The sequence below is a fragment of the Solanum stenotomum genome, chromosome 4 (assembly GCF_019186545.1).
Source record: "Solanum stenotomum isolate F172 chromosome 4, ASM1918654v1, whole genome shotgun sequence".
NCBI classification, from domain to species: domain Eukaryota; kingdom Viridiplantae; phylum Streptophyta; class Magnoliopsida; order Solanales; family Solanaceae; genus Solanum; species Solanum stenotomum.
The window spans coordinates 8,457,218-8,477,155 of NC_064285.1; the positions used below are offsets into that span (position 1 = coordinate 8,457,218).

The 19,938-nt window shown below is 33.0% G+C and overlaps 2 protein-coding genes and 1 pseudogene across 2 annotated transcripts in view; 2 read left to right on the forward strand and 1 right to left on the reverse strand.

Moving 5' to 3' along the window:
* LOC125862484 (beta-galactosidase) overlaps window positions 1–19,938 on the reverse strand; it is a 299,954-nt gene that overhangs the window by 130,823 nt on the left and 149,193 nt on the right. The gene's annotated exons all lie outside the window — the stretch shown is intronic.
* Window positions 10,069–11,797, forward strand: LOC125862489 (cytochrome P450 71AU50-like; annotated as a pseudogene).
* On the forward strand, window positions 17,761–19,568 carry LOC125862494 (pectate lyase 1). Its single transcript, XM_049542583.1, has 4 exons — window positions 17,761–18,024; window positions 18,588–18,943; window positions 19,027–19,162; window positions 19,335–19,568. Exons 1-4 carry the CDS (start codon window positions 17,776–17,778, stop codon window positions 19,566–19,568), a joined length of 975 nt encoding a protein of 324 aa, XP_049398540.1. The 5' UTR covers window positions 17,761–17,775.

Consider the following 19,938-nt stretch of genomic DNA (forward strand, 5'->3'; position numbering starts at 1 on the left):
GAAGAAATCTGAAAAGAGAAAGAAAGAAAGAAGGAAGAAGAGAGAGAAAGAAATCTTGAAAGACATTTTAAATTTTGAAATTTAAGAAGAGAGGGAANAAATGAAGAAAAAGTGATACAAGTTTTAATTATTGAGTAGATGTGACAATTTTAAGATTAGTGTTAATGGCACTAATTTTAAAATCCTCTAGTTTTATTATTTACATAAAAGCCCTATTTTCCCCCATTCCACACCCTCCTTTCTCTCCACCATTCTGTCGCTGCCATCCCCTCCCCTTCTGCCATCGTAATCGTCGCCATCACCACTTCCTCCTTTACCACAACCATCAGGTCTTCCTCCATTGCCACCACTCTCTTATTCTTCCTCTTTTACCACCATTGTTGTCACCTCCTTCTTCTCTACCTCTGCCTCCACAACAACCATCACCTCAACCTTCGTTGTTATCACCAACATCTCATTAGCCACTCCACCACTCTCTCTTTTACCTCACTTGCTATAACAATTGTTGTAGTTGTTGCAGCAACTACAACAGTTGCTCAGCAAACTTAAAACTTAAACAGTTATTGCGACAACTTCAGTTGTTGCTTGATTTTCTACAATTTTTTTTTTTAAAAATTAAAGCAAATTAGTTTGTGAAATAGGACCAACAAGAGAAAAAGAAAAAACGTGATAAAAAATAATGAACAACAACGATAATGATAGCAACAACAAAGAAGAACAAGTAAATGGAAGAAGAGAAAAAGAAATGAAGAAGAAGAAGAGGGAAGAAGAAATCTGAAAAGAGAAAGAAAGAAAGAAGGAAGAAGAGGGAGAAAGAAATCTTGAAAGACATTTTAAATTTTGAAATTTAAGAAGAGAGGGAAAACTTTTCAAACATTTTGAAATTAGAAATTGGGTTTATTTTGAATATTTTTAAAAGTTTAGAAGTTTTAAATATTACATTTTAGACCTCAATTATCTTAATCACTATATAAAAAAAGTTTGACTTGGTCAATCTTTTTTGTCACTAATTTTAATTTCAACACTTTTTTGTCACCTCCTCCTCAATTTACTCTAGTGACTTATACATTATCCCCTCTTAGGGGAGGGGACGTTATGCGAGAATCTGAATCCAAGTCCCCTTAGAACTACCGGCGGAAACAAGAATCATTTCTTATAGTTTGATGTTTAAATATAATTTGATCAATTTAATTTTGCTGACGTGGATTTCTAATAAGAGGCCAAGTGGAAAAAATAACAATAATAACAGTGAAATCTCACAAGTGGGGTCTGGGGAAGGTAGAGTGTACCACTACCTCGTTGGAGTAGAGAGACTGTTTCTGAAAGACCTTTGACTCACGTGCAGAAAAATAGTGCGATAATGAGAACACAATAAACAACTGTTGATGCTGGATATAAAAAACAAGAACTATAATAATACAACTAGTACAAATATGCAAGAAACCATAACAACTGCAAGGTGCTCTATACTACCACCAAGCCAAATACTTGAATAGGCTAGTAATAAGACAACTCTTAACTACATACTACCTTTATCCGCAACCTCCATTCACTCCTATCTAAGGTCATGTCCTCGATGAGCTGAAAATGAATCATATCCTATCTAATCACCTCTTTTCAATACTTTTTCGGCCTACCTATGTCTCTCATCGACCCACTATATCCAACCTGTCATGTGGAAAATATGATTTTGCAAAACTACAAAATCTGACCATTAAAAAAGAATGGAACAAATGAGCCATTTCTGTAACGACAATGAAATGGTTGAGCTCAACTATTAACAAATGTCATAAATGAGTCTTTTTCTCAAAGTTTGATGATGTATTTGAGCTTCCCCTACTTTTTATGTCGTTTCTTTTCATTTATTTAGCAAAAAGCAGAATATATATACTATGCATAGTTGAAATGTGATGTCAATTCAAATGCATTCCTGCATTTGTTTATCTTCTGGTTTTATTGAACAATTATCTAAGTTCTATTTCATTTGTAATGTATACTCAAATATGCTGATGTTGATCTAATATGTTAATCGTTCATTAGTTTTAACATATATGTTTCTCTTCAATTTTTGTGTAACTCACTGCACACTTCAATTAGGATTCTTAAAAATTCAGACCCACATACATTTTGGTAAATTCATCGATGTATGAAATGAAACTCTAATCTTTTTAAAAATTAGATTGATATTTCTAATAGTCGAAGCTTCATGAGTTTTTTCTTTTGAGTTGTTCGCTGCTAGATGTAGATGATTTTTTTTTTGTGAATTCATCGGTTCAGAAGGCAAACCTCAAACCTTTTTTCTGGAATTAGATTGAAATTTCTAACCAATTTGAAGATATGCATATTTAAAGATTGGTTGTATATGAATATTTGAAGATATGCATATTTAAAAAATTGAAGGTATGAATATTTAAAGACTACATCAGAGTTGTATCAAAACCATATTATACATAAACGACAGTTGTAATATAATTTGAATTCAATATTATATATTGTTATAAATTTGATAGTTGCTATTACAGAAAATATATTATACATTTCTGATAACATAAATTAATTTAAATAGTATTAGAATATTTAAAATTCAAGTACATAATACAAGTACACTACATTTTAATACATATTACAGACATCACATATTTTTATCAGTGATCCAATCTAAAACAATTTCTAGGTCATATATTGTAATGACCCTGAAGGTTATTTTTGGAATTTTTCAGAAAATAACCATTTTACAACTCCTGATAGTTACCTCGAATCGTGTTTGATCAATTTTTGAGGTTAAATTTGAAATTGAATCGTAAAGTTGAAATTTTTGAAAGTTTTGAGTCTCGGAATAGAATTATGTCAGTTTCATCAGCTCTGGAACGTGATTTTTAGGTTAGTAGGACTATTGGCTCAGGGCCTGAGATATTTTGATGTGTTTTGGAAGAATTTTTGTGTTTTGAAAGTTGAAAGCATAAGATAGTTGACCAAAGTGAACATTTGGTGATAACAAGCTCAAAATAGAATTTGACAGTTCCATTAGCTCCGAAATGTGATTTTGATCAAGATGTACTTTTGGTTTGGGTCCCAAGGTTTTTGGTTTGATTTTGACCTATTAGACAGGATGCGGAAAAGTTAAGGTTAAAGTTTGATTTAGTCAATGTTTGAGGTTAGAAATTTCACTTTCAAGTTTTGATCCCTTCATTAGCTCCAAATGGTGATATTTTGTGTAGTTAAAGGATTGGTTCAGTTCCTGAAGCTTTTGGATTAGTATCATGTCTTATTTGGTAATTTGGTGATTCTTAAGTTAAAGTTGACTTTAGTCAACATCAGGTTGAGGTGACCTTGTTTGGGTGTTTTTATGATTTCATTGAGTCCGAAATATCATCTTCAAGCTAGTAGCATATTTGGTTTGTGTTCGAAAGGTTCCGGATGAGTTTTGGGTGCTTTGGCGTTGTTTCAACAATTTATGCTAACTAAAAGGTTCATTACTTGTTTTAAAGATAAAAAAAATTATTCCAAAACTTCTGAAAGTTTGAGCATGAATTATAGGACTGATTTGTAAAGTTTGGTGTAATTTTGATAATGCAAGATTGAGCTTTTATCACGAAATATGAAATAAATATTAACCGAGTAGCAATGATATTTGATTAAGCAAATGAGCACATAATTAGTTTCGATTGAACGAGCAAGCCCGTATCATTATTTAAGACATTTAAAAAAAGAATTGGATCATTTCACTATCGTACAAGTAAGTTACAACTCCTTTAGTGAAAATTAAAATTGATGGTTTCTGGTGTAAATACTGTTGTTCATGTATTTAAAATTTCAGACTGTGTTCATTTGATATTTTGAGCATATTGGAAACTCTAGAGCTTGAAATGGAGTGATTCTTGTGACATTTTCTCAATTTAATATGGGGGTTAGTATCCAATCCTCATTTCAGCATTCTCTCATGATATTTTTATGATTTTCATTCCTTATCCGTGAATTTCTTGGGGGAAATTTAAGGTTTTATTAGTTTGGACTCAGTTTTTGATGAAAAATGTATATTTAGGATTCTTATGGTATGAGTAAACTGATTTTGACATAAACTTGTTGATTCATCAACTATTGTCATCATATATATAAGCTTGAGAATATAGGGTTTTCATAGTAAAGTTAATGTTTGATATATTGAGGATTTCAAGGTCAATTTTAACTCTATTCTCGATGAAATTTCATATTTGAACTCCCCTAAATATGGGTAAGATATTTTTCAAGAAATATTTCAGATTTGAGTCGGGGTTTCGGACCCGAGTATTGAAGAGTTTTCTCTTAAACTTGTGTTTTTAGTAAACTATAGTTTTGAGCACGATTTCAAATCATTTTTCGTTACGATTTCACTTGTGAGTTTCAAAATCTTTGGGTATGATGATTTTCTATAAGAATTTCAGATTAACCCTCAACCCTCATAAATTACTTTTTGGTCAATTTGGACCCGGTTTCCAAAATCAGCTTTATGAGTGTTTGTTGTTTATGATTTATTATTATGATTCTTCATTTGTTTAGATATTGTGGATTTGGAGACTCGTCGTAAAGGGAAGACTCAAGTGCCGAGTTGATTGTAATTTCTTTTTGTAATGGCCTAGTCGGTCATTTTTGGATTTTTTCATGAAATTAACCCTTTCGATATCGATATCGAGTCATTTCTAACTGAGTTTTGAAAGTTGGCTTCGAACATTGAGTAAAAAGTTGAGAATTTTGTAAATTTTTATTTTAAAAGGTTAAAGTTGTTAAAAAGTGATTTTCAGTGTCCTTTAGAGGTCCGAGTGTCGAAATGGAATTCTGTCGATTCCATCAGTTTTGAAATGTGGAAACTTATCTATGAAAGTTTTCGATTTCATATTCAAAGTCTTATTGAGGATTTGAGGTCCTAATTTTGAAAGTTATGAAAACTTAGTCTTTGGGTTGACTTTGGTCAACATTCGGGGTTCGAATGCTCAGGTCAGAATTTCAAGAGTTTCGTTGGGTTCGGGAATGATTTTTGGCATAAGGTCTTAATTGAATATTCAGAGGTTCCGAGCTTGATTTGACCTTTTTAGGCATTATGCCAATTTTTTTTGTCACTTTCACGAATGTCGAGTCAAGAAATCTTCGATTCGTGTTTCACAGTTCCATTGAGTCTGGAACATTGAGTTTAGTCAATTTGCATATATGTTTTATGTGTATGGAGTTCCGAGAAAATCCTGAGGGTACATTCGATGATTTGAAAGTGGGCTGTTTTTCTAGTGTCTGCTGACCTCATGATCACGAATGATCTCCGTTTGCACGAGGGTAACGTTAGTGAAGGCAGATTTGCTTTCACGAAAAGTCAAGTGGATAGACATTCACAAAAGCGAAAGCTTGTTCACGATCACGACCTTCGTGTTAGCGAAGGCTAGTTCGTGAAAGCGAAGGCCGAGGATTTTATCCGAGGTTCGCTTTTGCGATATCTGAGAGGGCTTTAGACCTGCAAATTCAGGGTTTAACCCCTATTTTCCATTTTTGAGCTTTGTAAAACCCTTGAAGGCGATTTTGAAGGGATTTCTTGTGCTAAATCATTTGGGTAACCTTTTGTGACCCCAAAACCTCATTTCCCTTTGATTATTTATAGATTTTAACATCAAAACTTGGAATTTTGATTGACAAATTGAAAGGTTTTTCAAGAACTTGAGGTCTAAACTAAAACGGTGATTGTGAACTGATTTTAACCCCTTTTTCGAAATGGTTTTCACCAATGAGTTCCAAATGTCGTAAGTAACCTTTTCAAGTAAATATTTTCGAATTCATACCTCATTTTTTTGGAATTGGATTTTTGAGTTGATTGACCCATTTGTCAAAGTTTATGATATGGATATTGTTATTTCCAGAATCTTATTATCATTACTTTATTGAAATAGATTGTGTGTCTTTGGATGTTGTTTGGAAAGGGAAAACTCAACTCTTAGATTGACTATTTGATTGAATTAAGACAAGTGATCTTTTAAACCTAGTAAATCTAGTAGCATCGTGTATTTTCCTTCATTGTGTGTGTTGGGAAGTAATGTGAATGAGGTGATTGGTTCGTTGTTCCACTTGATTAATCTTAACGAATAAAAAGAGGATTAATGAAAAGACAACATATTGATCCTAATGCTTTGTGAATTGCCATGTTGTGGACCTATTTGGTTGATTGATGAAATGCTTTGATAGCATTAATGTAAACATGAATTGCTTGAGTTGTTTATCTTTCTTCGGAATTTTTTTTGAAAAAACTTTATGAGGACCTCTGTAATGAGTTGGGGGAGCATTACGTATAGTCCCACCATTTTAAGACATATTTTACATTTACGAGCCATTTTTTAGGAATTGTGCGACTCTCTTATTTTTTTGTGTGTATTAGCCTATGGATTTGGCGCCTTGGGGAACCCAATTTTTTTTCTGAATTATTTTTATGAAGACCTCCGTAATGAGTTGGGGGAGCATTACGTATAGTCCCACCATTTTTAAGGCATATTTTTGTATTTACGAGCCATTTTTAGGAAATATGCGACTTTCTTAGTTTTTCGTGTGTATTACCCATGGATTTGGCACCTTGTGGGTTGTGGCACCCATAATTTTTTTTCTGAAAAAACTTTATGAGGACCTCTTGATGAGTTGGGGGAGCATTACGTATTGTCCCACCATTTTAAGACATATTTTTGTATTTATGAGTCAACTTTTAGAAATTACGCGAAAAATTACTCAAACTCAATTTTTTTTATGCCTAAAACGGACATTCGAGACAAAAGTTATGAGCATTTGAAATTTCGCCATTTTACGACTAGATTTCTAATTTCACTCCTTAATTAAGTTGTCCTTTCTATGTTATTGACTTTTTATTTATATAGAAGAATAGTTACATAGTGATTTTTTGTTTTAACTTTTTTTATTTTAAATAATTATTTTTTAATTTAAAAGTGAGGCCCATAAATTTTATTTATTAAAATTATTGAAAATCGCATAAATGTATTAATAGCGATCATGATCTACTAGTTTTTGCTAATTTATTTAGATATTTTTATGATAAATAATTAGAAATATACTTTATGCTCATGGATTTGATGCCTTGGGGCACCCCACAAATGTAGACTCTATCCTCGAACGCAGACTAACAGGTCTCTGATATCCACCAACGCGGAAACTCTTCTGCGAATGCGGAGACCAACATGTCAACCTTCCGCGAACGCGGGGGCTGTCACCAAAATGCAGAGACCATGGGTCAAGGCCCTCCGTAAACGCAATCTAGTTCTACGAACGCGAGGGACACCAGAACAACAACCAAAATCACCAAATCTCTAAGTCTCCGAATGGACCCTCGAGATTCGTTCCAAACCCGGTACACACAAATCATATATTCTAATTGACTAAACTCGACGTTTTGGACTCAATAGAGATGTCGAAACACGAATCTGAGGTCTCGTTAACCCAAAACTCGTGGAAGGATCCCTAGAAATGAACATAATTCCTAAAAAAGCTATCTCAAGCTCGGGACCTTTGAAAAATCAACCAAGACCTCACATAGGTCAAATTCATCCCCCAAATTCAACGAAACTCTCAAAATTTTGGTCTGAGCATCCAAACACCGAATGTTGACCAAAGTCAACCCAAAGGCTAAAATTTCACAAATTTCCAACTTAGATAGCCCCTATTTGATTTGTTGATAAATTGCTTGAATGCATGAAAGTGGACTTGAATTGCATGAATTGTTGCTTCTTCCGTGTGGTGTGATATTACTTGTGTGCATTGATTGTTGAACACCATGATGAGACATGTGAGGGTTATAATGTCGAGGTCATTTCCGACAAGTGTTTATGATGTCGAGATCATTTTTGACAAGTGTTATAAAGTCGATGGGAAATAGTTTCGGCTAGTGATTTGATATAAAGCTGATGGGAAATGGTTCCGGCTAGTGATTTGATATAAAGTCGATGGGAAATAGTTTCGGCAAGTGATATTGTGCCAATGAGAAATGGTTCCGGCGAGAAACTGACTATGGTGATTTGATGCATTTTGATGCTTATGTGTGACTTGTTAATTGTGATTGATGCACTTGTTATGGGTGTATGATCTACTTGACATTGATATTGACTTACGTGATGTGTGTTGAATTGTGACTATTGTGTTGTGATTATTGAGCCTTTTGAACTTTATATTGTAGAACTATAAGCTGATTTCTGTGCAGATTGTAGTTGAGGAGGTTCGGTTAGGATGAAAGGAGTATTCATTTTCCAGTTATGCTGCTTTGTTTATTAGGTTGCTTGTTGGGTACGGTATTGTTGATACTCACTCCTTGCTTCTACACTTGTATAGGTTTTCGAGCCCGGTACTATGTGATCGTCCTTCTTTTCCTCATTCCAAGGCTTGTCAAAGGACTATTGAGAACTTTTCCTACTTATTACGAGAACTTGTAAAATAGAATTAATCTTAGGGCTTAATTACTATGGGAATGCACGACATTATTCATTCCGTTAATGTAGTTTAACATTAAAAGCAAAGTTTCACCCTATTTCAAGATATATATGGTAATAAAAGATTTTGCATTTCAGAAATCCAACAGCTAGTTTTCATCCAAAATATTTGAAATTTGAAAAATTCACTTATTTTGAACTACTAAATATTTGTAGTTGTCTAGTGGTGGTCATGTCATCTCTTCTTCCCTCGAACCTATGAATAGAACTAATGTAAGTTTCATTAGAAGTACTAATGCTGTTTGAGTGGATTGATCAACACATAAATCCCAAAAGTCCCTAGTGTAATAAGAGCATAATAAAGTTATGAAACAACAAATATATTTCCTATAAACACATACAATAGACTGTATGATACCTTTATAGATTGAGACTCTAACGTCACACAACCAAGAAAAGGTGTATCATCTTTCAACTTCTCCAAAAATGCACCGTCATATTCTGCGTAATCTGCTCCATGTTGGATTATCAGTTAGTGAATACATCACCATATCTCTATAGACGGTGGAGTACGCATCATTGCAACTTACAGTTCATTAGTAACCACAATTTCTCGTCTTTTGCTATATTCTTTTTCAACGAGGGGATTTACCGTAACGAACAAGCAAATCAAGTCTGGAAAAAGGCCAATTAGTTAATTAATGATAGTTTTGCTATGTATTTTTGCATGGAAATAAGCAGTAAATCATGCAAATACTTACCGAATATACCACCATTTGGCAATTTCTCGGCATGTTCCATTAATACAAATCCATCAGAGAATTTTTGTGTTGAAACGTCATGGTCAGTCTACTTTATGATTGTGTTATCTGTAAAGAACAGTTCCATTTCTTTGTGCACAGAAGAGTAGTTGGGATGGACCCGATCTAAACGACCATTTACAATGGAGTCACTCTTATTTGGCTTCAGGAAGTCCTTCCATCTTTCGATATATGCTTATTAAATAGTGTTCCTTTAATCTTTGTCCCCTAGTATTGATAAACGGGTGATGGCAAAAGTATAGTAAACATGAATGATAGTTTAAGCTAAGTAAAAGTGTCAATGTTATTACCTCTTAATCAATAAATATTATCGATCAGAAAGTCTCTTCATGCCTTGTATTCTTGTAAGGTATTATTGCACCCCCATCGTATAACTAAGACTCTCATCACTCAATCAACGGAGTGTTTTGGTATCTTGTTCAATGTGACATGATTCTTGTCAATGGATTTTTGGAATTGTAGCCATACAATGAGTTTGGAATTGCAACCATACAATGAGTTGAATAAATAAATGAAGCTGGCCCAGACATTAAACACTACTTTGACATTGTTGCCTTGACTTCTAGCAATTCCTATATATAGCAATTAAAGATGGAAGTTGACACTGCTAATTAATTCTAGGATATTTCCAGCGCGAATCTGGATAGTCGGGCTCCAATGTGAGTACTGGACACAGGGTGGGAAACCAAAAAAAATAAAAAAATCTAGGATAAGAGTATCAAGTGTGTGGTTTAAAATACAGGACGTTTGTAAATATAACTAAGTGGCATTTGAGGGGGTTTATTCTAAAAGTAATTTATTTGGATATTGGTAGAGTTTTTCTTCATTAGAGTGTATAGTTGATTGAATTAAGACTGATTTTTTGTCTTCAAACTCAATGATTTTGATTTGGGCAACTGTAATGGTTGTTTTATTTGTATATGCCGTGTATACAAATATTCAGAAGAGAAGAAGGTTTCCTCCAGGTCCAATAGGGCTTCCCATTTTAGGACATCTTCATTTGTTAGGGAAGAATCCTCACCAAGATTTACAAAAACTAGCCAAGAAACATGGTCCTCTTATGTATGTGCGATTGGGACTAGTACCTACAATCGTTGTGTCCTCTGCTGATGCAGCTGAGAAGGTCCTCAGGAGATATGATCACATCTTTGCTAGTAGGCCTCATCACCAGACCTCTCAGTATTTGTCTTATGGTCAGAAGAATTTGGCATTTGCAAAGTATGGACCATAATGGCGCAACATGCGAAAATTGTGCACTGTGCACCTTTTGAGCAATCACAAGATTCATTCATTTCAATCCATGAGAAAGCAAGAAGTTGAACTTCTAATTGAATCGATTAAAATGGAAGCTCATCATCGCGTTGCTGTTGATCTTAGTGCGAAGATTACGTCCTTGAATGCTAACTTGACTTGCTTAATGGTGTTTGGCAAGAAGTACATGGATGAGGACTTTGACAAGAGGGGATTCAAAGCTGTTGTTCAAGATGCTGTGCATTTAGCAGCAATGCCAAATCTTGGAGATTTTTTCCCCTTCCTTGGTGTTATTGATCTCCAAGGTTTCACTCGTAAGCTCAAGGATCTTTCGAGGGTGTTTGATGAGTTTCTTGAGAGAATTATTGATGAACATGTTCAGTATCATGACCGGAAGCAAACCAAGGACTTTGTAGACATCATGATGGACATAGTGCAATCTGGAGAAGCAGAATTTCAGTTTGACCGTACTCACATAAAAGCTATCCTCTTGGTATGTACTTTCATCCCATTTTGTTATATATACTAGTATAAACTTAAGATCGATACCACAAGCGTTGAGAATGAAACGGTTTGTACTAATTAATTCCCCTGTTTCCTTTTTTTATACAGGACATGCTTCTGGCTGCAATGGACACTACAGCATCATCAACGGATTGGATACTCGCAGAACTTCTTAGGCACCCTCAAGTGATGAAGAAACTCCAAAAGGAGTTACAAGAAGTAGTAGGTGTTGAAAGAATGGTAGAAGAATCCGACCTGGAGAATTTAAACTACTTAGAAATGGTTGTAAAAGAGGGCATGAGGCTGCATCCTGTAGGGCCACTATTTTATCATGAGGCCATGGAAGATTGTGTAGTCGATGGTTTCCAAATACATAAGGGATCGCGAACAGTGATAAATTGTTATGCAGTTCAGAGGGATCCTAATGTTTGGCCTGAACCTGAGAAGTTTTTGCCAGAGAGATTTGTTGGGAGCAGTATAGATTTTCGTGGACACGACTTCCAACTTGTACCATTTGGCTCTGGGAGAAGAAGTTGTCCTGGAACGCAATTGGGAGTTACCGTTGTCCGCCTTGTGGTGGCACAGTTGGTGCATTGCTTTGAGTGGGAGCTTCCAAATGGTATTCAGCCTTGTGATTTAGACATTGATGAGCACTTTGGGATAGTAACATGTAGAGAAAAGCCTTTGCTGGCTATCCCTACTTATAGACTAAAAAAACAATGCAAATTGTAAGAGAAGAAGTAATAGTATTTCTAAATTTTACATTTTTTTACAACCAACATTGAAAGTTTCTACTCTACGATTTTGTGATTGTTGTTACGACCCAATTTTCCTAAGTCATGATGGCACCCAGCTATTCCCACATCAAGAAAATCATGACCCGGTAAGCAAACAACGGCATAATATTATGTATGTATGCATGTCTATTACTTTGCAGTATCATTTGTGAAATGCATGGTAAGGAAGCATATAAAATGATATTCATGTAGATAATCTCATGCAATAAACTTGTTATTTCAATGCATGGTAACTGCAACTAAAAGTAAATGAGAATTACTTGAATATGATGATTTTTCTATAAATGAGTAAATGAGATCTAATCTCTAACATTTCTACATTCAATAAAGTAACTAAATTAGATAACTACAAAGTAAATGGGAATTACTTGAATATGGCAATTTTCGTATAAATGAGTAAATTATGAGATCTAATCTCTAAAGTATCACTATTATTACTATAAAGGGTCAAAAACAAACTTTGAACTATGCAAAATTGAATGTAAATGTTATCGTAAATATTTTGATCTAAAAATATCATTGCCGTCAATAATTTGGTCTAATGATGCCCCTACTGTAATTTAGTTTAAAAAAATGTCATAATGCTACTTTATGCGTCAAAATGTCCTTTTCGTAATAAATGTATTTTTTTTTCTTTTTAAACATGTTGTATTTCTAATAAAAATTACTTTTAGATAACCTTATTCTTGTTTCTTTTCTTTTAAATCACTTTCACTGAAAAATAAGTAGAAAATATGTTTTTTTTTTTTAATCTTATTTTATCAATTAAAATAGAATAACGATATGTTCCTTTTAGCTAATGATATAGATCAGTAACCCATTACCAATTTCATTTTGATAACAATAAAAAAAAATTCTAACAAAATAGAAAATATTTGTATTTCTTAATCTTTTTCAAATTGACGTAGGATAAGATTTTCTAATTAAAAATTGTTATTAGGAAAAGAATGTATTTGAAAAATAAATAAAATAATATACTTATTGAGGAAAAGGATATGTTTGACCCATTAAGTAATAATAGGAGCATTTTTAAAAAATATTGATGACAAAGACATTTTAAGACCAAACTATTAACTGAGCATTTTTGCTCAACTTCACATAGTTCTAAGGCATATTGACCCTTTTTTCGTAAAATCAATTAGTCCTTACCCTTTTAGGGGTCGTTTGATAATATATATATGTTATAAGAGTCGTGCAAGTATTAGTAAAACAGAGATTAGTTGTGATGGAATCTTGTACTCCCTGCATTCAATAATTGTTTTGTTTTTAATTATCTGAGTGGGCTTTTTTAATTGGGGATGAAAATTAACTAAATTTCAGATAAGGCATTAATATCATGACACATGTCTCTCCATTACTCCAAAGCATATATACACCCCAAAACTTAGACTGTAAGGATATCAGTGTCCTAAAAATATAACATAGTGTATTTAGATATCATTTACAATAGCTTGAGAATATATTTGTTCTTTTTCTAAAAGTTGAATTATATTAAAGGATATATTTCAATAATCAATACTACGTACGTAATAAATTACAAGTATATATGCAACCCTGTTGGGTTTTATTTGCCCTGAATTTCTTACTATAAATATGTTTTCCTTTTAGGAAAAGGTTTAGGAGTAGCTAGTCCTTTTCTTGTAGGAAAGGGTTTTAGGACTCTATAAATATAGGTTTGTTCCTTCTAACTTAATCAGTATTCACAATGTAGTCTTAAGGGCTTTGAGAGTTTTGGTTAGGGGGAGAATTTGTGGGTCACAAGCTTGATACGTTATCACTTGTGTGAACCTCCCATGTATTCCGAGTGAATTGGTTGAAGTTATTTCTCTCTATATTTTGTACTCTCATGTTTATATAGTAGATTGTTCATCTCCTTTGTGGACGTAGGTCGATTGTCCGAACCACGTTAAATCTTTGTGTCTTTGTATATTTCTCGTTTGTCTTCTTACTCGTGGTCTTTCGAGGTTTACTTTGCTAGCTTCCGCATTACACCTAATTATTTCGATCATAACAAACCCTTCATATATATATATATATATATATATATATATATATGTCCAGCGCCTAAAGGGCATATATAATTTCAACCCATTGCATCAAAAGGGCATGTCCCGAAGGACACAGATCAAAACAGGTTCGCCTGAAGGTGAGCGAACTGTAAAATCAGTTAAGGTCGATGTTATTTCTTCCATTTGTAAATTCAATTGAAAAACTTTAGTAGGAGTCTTTTACATTTCCAGTTACAATTGAAAAATGTTGATGTCATTTCCTCCATTTTAAGCTTGATGAAAAATCTGAAAATGTATTTTTGTTTGATATAGTCTTCAATGCAAAGTATATCTGCTATATAATCTTATAAGTGGAAAATTGATTATAAGTAGAAATGTTGTGTTTAATGAGGATGAAAGTTGGTACTTTAATTCTGGGAATGTGAGATTAAATATTCAATTTCATCTACTGATGAAGAATTTGTTGGAAAACTATATGCACAGCGGAAGCATATCAGAATTTTACTACTTACATGAATAATAGATAACCAACCTCTTGAAGCGTGAACATATACCTTCAAGCGAATTAGACAGACATTCAAACGAATCTACAAGATAGACAATAGCTATGGTCTTCTACAGTGATCCCAAGTTCACATTCGAACTCTCTCAATACTTGGGTGGGCAAGTATAAATAGAAAACCTTTGATCTTTCTAGGGTTAGAAGAATCCCTATTTATAGAGATTTCTTCCCAGTCCAAAGAGGAGAACAAAAAACAATCAATTTTTCTTCGACTAGAAAAAATACACGCATGTTTTCTTTTTATAAGAAAAAACACGCTTGTCTCCCCTTTTCCCTTTAGAAATAGGATTCTGAGTTCTAGTTAAATAGGAGCACTGTAGGGACCACAAAATTAATTACTGAGGCTTCCTATTATGGAAATAATTCTAAATAATTAATTTGAATTATTCTTACCATAATAAATTACAAATCATTCCACTAGATATTCGTAATTGTACTCCTCTATTTATATTTTGAAATTCCCCACTAAACACTTACATAATTTCCCATGTTAAGATTACAGATACAAATCAATAAATTAAATTACTGACAAATTTAATTTAATGATTAATTTCCCTTAGAGCACTACTTACCTTATTTCATGTGTCGGATTCATAAATTCACTTGCAAGGTTTGACACGATGAAAACTTATAAGTTTATCAAAAAGGCAGATCAATCAATCTCTATAATGAGACATGGATTCCATCAGCTAACTTATTATTTCACCAATATATATTATTATCATCCAATCTACCAGACATATTGACTCATCTCAGAATCTCATCTTTTAATAAATCAAAACGATAATTAATATATACGGATCATAATAGTTATATCAGGATTAAGAATATAAGTACATTTAATAGTTTAGAGAATATGTTTTTGTCAGCCAGTATAAAACAACTATCTCTACTCAGTCTCATTCAATACATACAAAATGCACTAGCACAAGAAGTTGGAACTATACCGTTCCCATAATCAATAAATTACATATAATCTTGTGCTACAATCGTATTGATGGCATGTCCAATTTCCATCCTAGATTGTGAACAAAAAAATTTATATTTATAAGAACCGATGATTTAATCCACTGTGTATAAGCTAAAACTCTACATACTAAATCATCTACTATATAAGTAAACAGACACCATAAACGAATATATGATCTATTAAAACTGAGCAAATATTTATTCTATAATAAATATTATATCTTAACATATGGTTAATAGTATATATTCCAACAGAACTTGCAACAGATCCTACTCCCGGAAACTAGAGATTGAATAAATGGTTGGTGAACGTATTAAAAAAATTTAATTAACGGCTTATTGATATGGGGCAGATTATTTAATTTTCTTATCGGATAAAATGTTAACCCGTTAAGAGTTGTACTTACACTTTTAACTTAGGCATATTTGCCTCATTTAATATTTTGGAACTAACAATATAATTATATATTGTTATTTCTAAAGTCGTAAAGCCAAAAAATGGAAAAGTTATTTACTTTTCTGTTGTATTATCTATTATATTATTATTAATCTATATATTTTGTAATATAGAAGAATTTTATAATTTAACTGCATTTAAAAATAGTGAAAAGAAGACATATTTTAAGGTGCGTTCATGGAGAAAAAAAGATTGAGGTTAGCCGATACACCGTCCGATAACCGTCCAATAAGTGCTAATCTGTTATCGAACCAATCGATATCTTATTGGTTGGCAAGAGGATTAGTAAAAATAAAAATTGATATCTGATAAGTCAAATTGTTAAGCGAAATTATCCGTCTGATCCACCCGATAAGCAGCCTTACCGAAAACTCACTCAATTCTTCTCTTGTAATTTCACCTATTAGCTCATCAATTACACCCGCAACAGCTGCATAGCTTTATATATGAGTCTTCAATTGATCTGATTCCACTAAGAAGATCAACTAGGGAAAGAAACCATTAATCCCAAATATTCTAACAATGCACATAAATACTTCTTGTCAGTTTGTTTTGCTTGTTTAGATCCAATTTTTAATGAAGAGGTAACAGAACAATCGGAATGGAAGAATGCTATGATATAAATAAGAGATGCAACATGCAAGTAATCGAAAAAAAAATTCTACATGGGAGTGTGCGTTGATGCACTTGATGGAAATAATATAATAGGGCTCAAATAAATGTTTCGAACAATCTTGATGGGAGCAATCAAAAACACATAACTCAATTCGTGGCGAAATGTTATTCACAACAAGGTATAGATTTTGAAGAAATATTTTCCCTTATTGTTCGATTTGAAATAGTGAAAATTGCTTTGACTTTGATTGGGCAATTGTATGTATTTACATGAACCCATTCTGTACTTAAAGAAATAAAGTAATGGCGATTCTTTGTTGATTTGTCTCTCTACGTTGATGATATGATTTATATTGATTCCTCAAAGTCTTGAGTTGATGATTTTAAGTCTAGTATTAAGAGAAACTTTGAGATGACTGATCTGGGCTAAATGAAATATTTCTTACTTGGGTGAATACTTTTTAAGAAATAATTATTAACTTTAGTAATATTTTTTATTTATTACCATTTATAGCAATACTATGATAAATCTGCATTATGTATTAAAAGTAAATTATGCAATACAGATGTATTATAAGTGTTTTAAAATATATTATGCTTGTTTGGTAAAAAAAAAAACTGATATAATATATCAGAAGTGTACTAAAATATGTGATAAAAGTATTATTCATCAATAAAACTTGTATTATATGTGTTTTATAAATTGTTCTCTGCAATATGTATTAAAATTGTATTGTTCAACTGAAAAGAGAAATTATTGCTATAAATGGTAAATATTTTGTTAATATAGCATATATATAATGAATTGTGAAACAACAGCTACACTGATAAAAAAAACAATGAGAAGTTGCCGCGGGCAAATTTAAGAAAACTCATCGTATTTGTTTTGATAAAGTAATGTACCATGCGAAGCGCAAACATATTCACTAAATTGAGTGGAAGAGGAGTAGTGTATATATTAACATAATAATGTGTAAATATAGCAACCCTACTATATTTACGCTAATGTATAAATATAGTAAACTATATTCCTCTTCCATTCAATTTCTTTTTTATTTTTAGCAAAACCTCCCCATCCAAGTGTCTAACTAACAAATTAAATGTACTATAAAATACCTCCAATCTCCCTTTCACTTTCCAATTAAAAGTATTTAGAGCCAAAACACAAGAAAATGATGAAAACTAATCACAAGCCTTCATACTTCATGTTATTTGCTATGCTAACTATAACAATTACTTCAAGTACAAGTTTTGTGCATGGATTAAACGTGATTGATAAATGTTGGAGAACAAATCCAAATTGGAGGAGTCAAAGACAACAATTGGCTAAATGTTCTGTTGGTTATTCTGGAAAGATGACTAATAATATTGGAGACGACGTAGTAAAATACAAAGTTACTGATAAAAGTGACGATCCCTTAAACCCTAAACCTGGAACCCTAAGATATGCAATGACTCATATTAAGGGAAAGATTTGGGTAACTTTCGAACAAAATATGAAAATTAGACTCCAAAAACCCCTTTTAGTTAGCAGCTTTACTACCATTGATGGCCGTGGAGTTAAGGTTAACATTGCTGGTGGCGCTTGTCTAATGCTTCAAAGGGTACGTAACATTAACACAATTTTCGCACTATTAGGTCATCTAAAAAATAAAAATAGGTGATCGTACGTAAGTAATGTGAAAAATGTATATATTTGACATCGTCTGCATGCTACAACATGTTAAGATACACTAATAAAAAAAAAAAGGAAAATCGTAAATGATGTGCAAATACCCTTTGTCATACTTTTGGGACATTGGTGCCTCTATCATCTTAAAATTAGAGCGCATATACCCTTTATACTAACGGACATACTTGTGTCATAATCTTATCCACTGATCCGACGTTTATTAAATATCGGATCAACGGATAAGATGTGTCACATGTCCCTAGCTAGTCTTCTGTTAGAGTAAAAGGCATATATGCTCTAGTTTTTGGACAGCAGGGGCATCAATGTCCCAAAAATATGACGGAAGGTATCTGCATACTATTTACGATAGTTTGGGGGTATATTTGTCTTTTTATACATTTACTGGTTGCATGTACTCTAAACGTCATTGAAAAAAAAATCAGGATCCACCTCTGATCACAACTATATGTATGTAATTAATTGTCATGTTTTTAGGTGACAAATGTGATCATTCATGGTCTAAGAATCCACCATTGCAAGGCACAAACTGCCTCAATAGTCATGGGACCTGATAAAAAAATTGTAAATGTGGGTGCAGTGGATGGGGATGCTATTAGAATGGTGACTTCTTCGAAGATTTGGATTGATCATAACACCCTCTATGAAAGTGAAGATGGTCTGATTGATGTGACTCGTGGTTCAACAAATATAACTATATCCAACAATTGGTTTAGGACACAAAATAAGGTTATGTTATTAGGTCATGATGATGGATTCCTTAGAGACAAAAACATGAAGGTTACTGTTGCATTCAACTATTTTGGTCCTAATTGCAACCAGAGAATGCCAAGGTACCTCACAAATTTATATAATTGATTTAGTTACAAAATTATTTCACGGTTCAAAATTGTAACCTATAAAATTAATTTTGCAGGGTTCGTCATGGATATGCACATGTGGTTAACAATGTATACAAGGGATGGGGTAACTATGCAATAGGGGGAAGCATGAACCCAAGCATTAAGAGCCAAGCTAATTATTTCTATGCACCAAAAGATGGAAAGAAAGAGGTCAAATTTTTAACATGAAAATTACCATTTATATATTTTATTTTTTACTTATGGAGGAACACATAGATCCAAATAGAATGAATCGAACAGATTCATATAACTGACTCCAACTAGTTTAGAACCGAGTTGTACTAGTTGATTGATTGATGAAAAATATGATACGATGGTGCAGGTCACATGGAAAAAAGAGAGTGATGTAGTTGGTGAAGTGGCTGGGAATTTCCAGTCAGTTGAAGATGTATTTGCCAACGGAGCATGTTTCAATGGATCGGGTTCAGGTCGTGAGTCGGTGAAGCCAAACTATTCACCAGAGCAAGCTTTTCCGGTGGAAGATGGACACAAGGTCAAGGACTTGACAAGGAATGCAGGTGCTTTAAAATGTTCTACCTCTTCTTCTACCTGCTAAGCAGTACACAGATAGATATACCTCAACTTGGATGCTGAATTGAAGATAAAATGATGATCAATACATTTGTAGTTTTTATACTGGAAAATGGACATGCGTGCTCCATATATATAATACCTCTTCTAAGAATCTAACAACTGGGTATGTTGTTAAATTGTTGTAAGAATCAATAAGGGTTAACTTTATTTACCTTGATGTACTTGTGCCCAACAGTGATATAGTTTGTAGTAATTTCCTAATACATTTTTTCATGAAAAATATTCTCCTTCATACCAAACACACTTCTACGCTGAAGGAGATCTCTGCAGCATATATTATGTTCCATAGCATAAATATGTGAAGGAAATATTCAAGCTTCACGAATCTGATA